Here is an 8,699-nt window from a genome sequence, read left to right on the forward strand (position 1 = left end):
TGAGCGATCCGACCAGCTTAAAAGAATGGTTAAAGAGAAATCTTCCAACATTGAAGCTTTGGGCAAATCTCTTACCTCAGTGCATGATGATGTAATGGTTCTGCAGAAAGAAAACGAAATGCTAAAAAATGCAAATGCTCTCCTGGAAAAAAAGGTCAAGGAAATGAACGCGAAAATTCATGACCAGGAACGTTACAGCCGCAGATGGTGCCTGCGTTTGTATGGGCTGTCCGAACAAACTAATGAAAATGTGAAAATGAGAGTTATGGAAGTATGCAAAGCGGTAGTTTCGGACGTGGACAAATGGGTGGTAGCAGACGGTCTGGATGTGGCACACCGTCTGGGCAGGCTTAAAACTTCGGATGATGGCAGAAGAGTGAAACCAAGACCGGTGATCATGAGATTCGTTTCCCGTACAGCCAGAGATTTAATCTGGAAAAACTCAAAAAACAACGAGTATCTGTCTATCAAGGGGCTGCGGTTTAAGGAGGACTTGACTGCTTTCGACCAGGGGCGGATTTAGTGAATTGGGGGCCCCAGGCAAAATATAGGAATGGGGCCCTATACATTTGCACACATTTTCCTAGATCAACCTTGAGGTTCCATTTTGTTGTTTTCAGCGTAAGCCTGTGTGCAAAGGCTGTCTAATTCTAAACTTTAAAATACATTTATTTTTAGTTGTTTTAACTACAAATTTAAATAAAACTGAAAAAATAATGAAAAGGCAATTATACATTTACACACCTAAAATACATATATCAAGAGCATGCTCACAGATGAAAGATGAGAACAAAACAGCGTTGGATGAAGTGGATTAGAGCCCTGCACGGGCCTCAAATATAGGCCCTAGCCCATCTTTTTTCCCCTTTTCCCAAAAAAAGCTTATACTACTGTTTCAGCTACTAAAATAGTTCAGCTTTGTATGTAATGAAAAAGTGATTATATTTCGTTTCATTTTTTTATAAAGTAAATTTAGAAAAACGTTTGGAGCATTTTTTGACCGTTAAATGTAAGTTTTTTTTTTTAAAGGGGTCATATGATGCGATTTAAATTTTTCCTTTCTCTTTGGAGTATTAGAAAGCTCTTGGTGCATAAAGAAGATCTGTAAAGTTGCAAAGACTAAAGTCTCAAATCCAAAGAGATATTCTTTATAAAAGTTAAGAGTCAACCACGCCTACCTATTGGATTTTAGACTTTAGTCTTTGCAACTTTACAGATCTTCTTTATGCACCAAGAGCTTGTAACACTCCAAAGAGAAAGGAAAACTTGAAATCGCATCATATGACCCCTTTAAATCAGAGGGTTTTACAAATATTTAACCAATGATAAGTATTACAAAGAGCTTGTCAGTAAAACTTCGTAACGCCATTGGATCCTCAAGCTCTCAGCGAAACTTCACCCTGCCTCCATTTAGATTGACGAGCCACGCACAGGAGACAGATCTCCGCTTTTTCGCAATGCAAGGGTAAATAAATAACTGATGTTTGAATAGTACACTATGTCTGTAAAGGCTAATGTTTTTGTGTGTTTGAAGAGCAGAGAAGTAGGTTATTTGCCTTCTAGCCATTATACTTTTGTACGTTTTAAATATCCTGTGCATAAGCGCTTCATCATTTATATCATGAGATTTTGGCCAAGTGTATTAAATAACAAGAAAAGGCTTCCCTGTCTACGTCACTTCCCTGTCTACGTTTTCAACAAAGCCCCCTCCTTTGACAAGCGCAGTCTGCTCTGATTTGCCAGCTGACCCAGTGCATTGTGATTGGCCGAACACCACAAGCACGCATCGGAAATGTAACGTCCCTTACCATAATCGCGAGCGTCAGCTTTCAAAGTAAATATCAAGACAGTTAATAATGTCGTTAGTTTTACCATCAGTTCAAGCCCGAAAAGGCAACAGAGTCGCGTGACAGACACAGTGATGATGCAGTACACAAGCCGCGGTTAAGACAGCTGACGTGCTATGATTTCTGACAGGCAGTTCACTCTCCTGTGATGTGACCCTGTTCCCCCTCACACACACACACACATTTAGATTGACGAGCCACGCACAGGAGACAGATCTCCGCTTTTTCGCAATGCAAGGGTAAATAAATAACTGATGTTTGAATAGTACACTATGTCTGTAAAGGCTAATGTTTTTGTGTGTTTGAAGAGCAGAGAAGTAGGTTATTTGCCTTCTAGCCATTATACTTTTGTACGTTTTAAATATCCTGTGCATAAGCGCTTCATCATTTATATCATGAGATTTTGGCCAAGTGTATTAAATAACAAGAAAAACTAAGCGCCCATATAGCAACAATAAACATTATATAACCTGTAAAGGTTGATGAAAGCGTATAATGTGATACACTTGCCTCAGAGGTGGCCGTTCTATTGACAGACAAAACACAGATCTCCTCATTCGCCGGCCAAAAACATTGTTAACTCCATTTGAGCTTGTTTTTCATATAGCCTAACGTTAAGTGCAAGTGTCTGATACAATACCAACACTGACGACACAGTGTTGGTTAATTATTTACTTTTTTCCCCCTTTCTTTTTTCCCCCCTAGTATTTCAGTAGAGTGTGCCATGGAATTGTTTTATTTATCAATTATACGCACTGCAGACGGAGTATGTGTGAAACAGGCATAAGAGATTTATTCATTATACAGTGTAGATAGCTTCACTGATTATAATGGGAGTTTTTTTTTTTAAGTGCATAAACTCGCACTAGACTGAAGTCAGTGATGATGTTGTTTGATAATGTAAATGTCCTTTGCTCGTTTTCTGTCGCTCCTGTTTGAATAACTGAGGAAATGTAAGCATTATAATTAGTAATTTACAATGTTTCTACTAAATGTTATCATGTTAATTCAGATTCATGCTACCTGACTGAAAAGATTTAATGTGTAGTTGATAGATTACAGTAACATTACCCAGCCGGCATTTCAACGTTGATTCACTGGTGAATCAACGTCAAGTACCATGGTTGAATCAACGTTGGATTATGTTTCGATTTTGCAAATTGGATCAACGTTGAAATCATGACGTTGTTTCACCGTCGTACCTTCAGCATGGGTGAATTAAGGTCGTTCTGTAGACGTTGGATTAACGTTGAATTAGGTATTGATTTTGCAAATTGAATCAACGTTGATAACGCGACGTTGTTTCACCGCCGTACTTTCAACATGGGTGAATACACAACTGTACATTCAATGAGAACCTAGTTTGCATTTAGATCAACACTGTACATTATAAAGGTTAAAAATCTAATGACTGGAAGCAATGGCTTTACAATCAACTTCAATTAACTACCACATGCTCAATATTGTAAAAGAACAGTTTTATTTCGGAAACATACTGTATAAAACACATGAAAATAATCCTAAACTTTAGTTTGCAGTGTTTGTGCTTGGATGTATTGTTAAAAACCTGTAAAAGAACCCTCTTAAAACAAATGTGTTAAAAACAACACAACGTGTTATTATCAACACATGTTCTGAGTGTGCTCCGGGACAACAAATGTTGAGTTAAATTAAACATAAAATGGGTGTTAAATATATGACACAAATTGTGTCACTTTAGTTAACACATTAATTTGATATTTTGGTACGTGTCTTACACAACTGTGTGTTACTGAGCAATTATTTTTAAGTTTTTAAATAAAAGATAATAGTCTGTTAACAATTTAGATACTTTTATTGTGAAATCACACAAAGAACCATTGAAGCACACACTGTTTAACATAAACCATGTTTAATTTGACAATATTCAGTACTTTCTTAAGCAAACTATTGGCTGGTCAATTAGTCTGAGTCTCAGATGGCAAGTCCACAAACCATCTGATGAATATTGCACAAAACTGTAAAGCACAGTTGGGAATCAGTTGTAATCTGACTAATTTCATGGAATTGTAACAGGTATAAAAGTGTTTGTGCGGCACTGGTTGATCCTTGGTTGACCAATCAGCGGAAAGGTGTGTTTCATGTCTGTCTATATGTGGAAATCGAATATTCAAGCTCTTTATCCCCCCAAAAAATTCAAAATCTTCTTTTTTTTTTTCTCTATCTCATTTTAATTCCTTTCAATATTAAATCAGAAAAACAAACGATTGCAATGTACATGGCCTGGATCGGCATGCTGAAAACTAATTCAAATTTTTTTTTTCCTTAGGTTAAGACTCAAGTTGTTTTTGGAATATTCATATTCATTGTTTTTTGAGTCAAATCTGAAGTCATTTCAGTTTGAGTCTGAACTCTGTTAAACTTGAATCTGTGTCACTAACTCGACTGCCTGGTTTGATAATTGATATGTATGATATGTATTACATCTGTGTTTTTCAACTAAAACAGCATTAAAAAACAATTACATTAGACACGAGTCAAGCACTAATAACTCATCTTTCATTTTCTTTATATTCTCTGCAGTCTGTCCAGCTGTGGTATTACACAGGAAGGCTGTGCTGCTCTGATTTCAGCTCTGAGATCAAACCCCTCACACCTGACAGAACTGAATCTGAGCGATAATAAATCAGGAGATTCAGGCGTGAAGCTTCTCTCTGTTCTACTGGAGGATCCACACTGCAAACTGCAGAAACTACAGTGAGTGTTATTATGTTATTTAATTGGTTTTGCTTTTATTGCGAAATATTGATGTGAACCTTTTAACTCCTTAAACTGGCCATTGAGAGTAAAGGAGAAACAGAATATGACGATACATGATGAACTCCTGTGATTCGACAGATAATCATAATGTCATATTAGTGTTAAATATAACCAAATTCTTCAGTTTATGGCTTTATAATTAAGTCTAGAACTTTTAATGGATGAATAAAAATGTGATCTAAATCATCAGTGTCATTTAAATTATAAGTGCAAACAGATTTCTCTTTCTCTCTCACACACACACGCACACACACAAAACCATCATATTTCTCTCACTAAATCACAGTATAAATTTAGAAATTTGAAACTTTCATATCACATGTAGTCACTTAAATAAATTTTTTCACTGTGCAGTGATGTTCTAGACCATGTTCAACTTAAATCGTTGTATGGACATGAATAAAACACATCATGCTATGTTTTGCAGAGACAACTAAAGATTTACCAACCAAATATGACAAATCCATGTGTTAGATAGATTGCTGTCACTGCTTTCTGTGGAGGAATGCTGCTGCTGATCAACATTAACTCTTTCCCCGCCAGCTTTTTTGAAAAATGTTGCCAGCCACCACCAGCATTTTTGATCATTTTCACAAAAACATTCATAGCCACCAGAATATTTTGTTGTATAAATATCTGAACATGCAATACATCAAAATAAAATACAGAGCCTCTACTTTTAAACAAACAAACAAAAAAAATCTGTTTTATTCTAGCTTGAATAAAAATTGATTGTTTTATTCAACACTTGAATGTAGGTAAGTTTCATAAAAAAAGCAAAATTTTGATCAAAAAATTGCATTTTTATCAAATACTACATTTGGATCATATTCAGTTCGTTGATCAAAGCATAGATGCAGTAGATCGCTTCCATCAACACCGCCAAAGCTTCACAGTCCTTTTACCACTTCCGGGATTGCCATTTCACTCGGTAACATTAGGCAGTTTTCATTTATATGCTGTTTATTGTTGATGATCGCATTATTTTTCATATGCATCTGCTTACATATGAGATCGCTTGTTTCTGCGTCTTCCTAGTCAGTGTTTTCGATCGGGAGATTTTGACAGGGAAAGAATTAAACAATCACTGTGACACCATGGCAACCAAAGAAAAAATATATAATTTTCAGATTACAAAAATGTATGTCAAGAATGAATAAATAATTAAAAATATTATATCTGTGTTCATGACCCACCTTCTAACTGCAAAGAGTCCATTTAAATTCATTGCTTAACTTGTGCTTGTGCTGGCAAGTTAAAATCTCTATAGCAACGATCCTGGAGTGACAGAGAAAAGCAGAGTTCATACAAACACACACAAGTTTTTTTTTTCTTCTTCTTTTTTCTCCATGTCACAGAAACAGACTCTCACCCTAAAGCTTAAACACAATCTCAGCGATCATTCATGTTTTTCACTCTCTGCAGGCTGAGTAACTGCAGTATTAGAGAGAAAGGCTGTGCTGCTCTGATTTCAGCTCTGAGATCAAACCCCTCACACCTGACAGAACTGAATCTGAGCTATAATAAACCAGGAGATTCAGGAGTGAAGCTGCTCTCTGCTCTACTGGAGGATCCACACTGCAAACTGCAGAAACTACAGTGAGTGTAGTTTTATTATTGAATATTTGTTTATCTGTAATGAGAAATATTGATTTGAAACTTTGGCCCCACTTTATATTAGCTGGATTCAGCCGCTATACATCAACTAACATGGTCATTATAAAGGTGTTTAAACTACCAAATGTATTTACTTGCACGTATCTGAGAATCGGAATATCAGATATTTCATAATATAATGAACACATTTGTGAATATTTTGAATAAAACAGGAAAAATGAAATAAAAAGCGATACATCACTCATTCACAGCTATATTGTGGCTGCGGTGTGTCACATGACAATCATGACACGTCGCCATGGAAGCAATAAGACGATACATTCTAAAATAACAGTTTTATCATTGTAGGGCGGTTGTGTTCACACACTGCCAACACACATTTATGTCCAAACACCATGTAAAAGTGGATTTTGCATAATAGGTGTCCTTTAATAATAAAATAATGAATTGTTAGGTACAACATACCTATTGTGTTTCTTGAATCAGTGGTGGAAAGAGTACTGAAAAAATATACTCAAGTAAAAGTACCATTACCTTCCAAAAAATGTAGTGTGAGTAGAGTAAAAGTACTTGTCCAAAAAACTACTTGAGTAAGAGTAAAAGAGTAGCCTATTTAAAAGTACTCATGAGTATTGAGTAGTGAGTACTGAGCTGTGGATTCTACCCCCTCATAATAAACGCTGTACACCGCAATTGATACCTGAAGTGTTGAACTTGAAAATTGTTTATGCGCGAGCGAGTGCACTTGCTAAATGAAAGCGGATTGTATAAAATGGATTTTTTTTTAAAACGTTTATTAACGAGCTGCAGTTTTATTACATCACCCGCTGGCACAGATGCAGTAGCCTATATTAACGCCAGGGGTCATCAATAAGGTGCAGATTTGGTCCTCAATTTGTGTTTCCAACACACTTTTTCACGCAGATTTGGTCCTCAATTTGTGTTTGCAACACACTTTTTCACAGCGCGCATCACGCGCTCAAACTCATCAAAAGTCAACAAGTTCAACAAGCAACAACGACTTATCCAAGTGACCACTGCAGAACGCACGCGAGAGAGAGACGAGGCAGTGCAGATCGCGCGTCTCATTAGGGAGTGGGAATTTACCGAACGTGGCACTTGCGGGAGTTAACACTGTATGTGTTAGTGTGAAACTGCACCAACGATTGGGCTCTAACGGCTAGTCAAAAGAGTGTGTATATTACAAAGACTTTAAATAAGAGACTGTGACTGAACTTATTTATTATGTTATTAATTCATTTACATTTACATTTACATATACATATATATTCAGCAAATTGATCAAATTTGACAGTAAAGACATTTATAATGATGTGAAAGATTTACATTTACATTTAGTCATTTAACAGACGCTTTTATCCAAAGTGACTTACAATTGGGGAATACATCAAGCGATTCATCTTAAAGAGGCAAATAGACACAGGAAATGCTTGTCATACCAAGTTTCAAGCATTGTTCAAATAAGTAAAAGAAAGACAGAGAAAGATGAAAGAAAAGAGAAAAAGATTAAAACATTTTCAGCTGGGAATCAGCATTCCGGATAGGGGTTGGAAGATCATTCCACCAGCCAGGAATGGTAAACGAAAATGTTCTGGAAAGTGATTTTGTGCCTCTTTGTGATGGTACAATGAGGCGTCGCTCACTAGCGGATCTCAGACTTCTGGTGGGAATGTAGATTCGTAAGAGTGAGTGGAAGTAGGCGGGTGCTGAGCCTGAGGCTGTTCTATATGCAAGCAGTGTCTTGAACTTGTTGTGAGCCGTAACCGGCAGCCAGTGCAGGGAGATAAAGAGAGGTGTGACGTAGGCTCTTTTGGGCTTGTTAAAGACCAGTTGTGCCGCTGCATCCTGAATCATTTGTAAAGGTTTGACTGTGCATGATGGAAGTCCAGCCAGAAGAGCATTGCAGTAGTCCAGCCTAGAAATGACAAGGGCCTGGACAAGAAGTTGTGCAGCATTAGGCATTAGGAAGGGCCTGACCTTTCTGATGTTGTACAATGCAAACCTGCAAGATTTAGCAGTTTTTGCAATGTGGTCTTTGAAAGTCAGCTGGTAATCAAAGATTACACCAAGATTTCTGACCGAACTTGATGGGGTAATTATTGATGAACCTAACTGGACAGTGAAGTCATGCTGTAGATTTGGATTGGCTGGGAAGACAAGAAGCTCAGTCTTTGCCAGGTTGAGCTGTAGGTGATGTTCTTTCATCCATGCCGATATGACCGCCAGGCAGCCTGAGATCCGTGCAGCTACCTATGGATCATCTGGTTGAAATGAGAGATAGAGCTGTGTGTCATGAGCATAGCAATGGTAGGAGAAACGATGTGCCTATATAATGGGTCCCAGTGATGTAGTGTATATGGAGAAGAGGAGGGGTCCAAGAACTGATCCCTGAGGAAACCCAGTGACCAGTTGATG

General features: G+C 37.3%; 1 protein-coding gene across 1 annotated transcript in view; it reads left to right on the top strand.

Annotated features, from left to right (window-relative positions):
• Window positions 1-8,699, top strand: part of LOC107752192 (NACHT, LRR and PYD domains-containing protein 3-like) — a 56,379-nt gene that overhangs the window by 11,315 nt on the left and 36,365 nt on the right. The window contains exons 2-3 of the mRNA XM_016568089.1: window positions 4,410-4,583; window positions 6,072-6,245. Coding sequence (XP_016423575.1) covers window positions 4,410-4,583; window positions 6,072-6,245 — 348 coding nt within the window. The remainder of the gene's footprint in view (window positions 1-4,409; window positions 4,584-6,071; window positions 6,246-8,699) is intronic.

Source organism: Sinocyclocheilus rhinocerous, unplaced genomic scaffold (genome assembly GCF_001515625.1).
Source record: "Sinocyclocheilus rhinocerous isolate Xijiao unplaced genomic scaffold, SAMN03320098_v1.1 scaffold4034, whole genome shotgun sequence".
Classification (NCBI taxonomy): Eukaryota; Metazoa; Chordata; class Actinopteri; order Cypriniformes; family Cyprinidae; genus Sinocyclocheilus; species Sinocyclocheilus rhinocerous.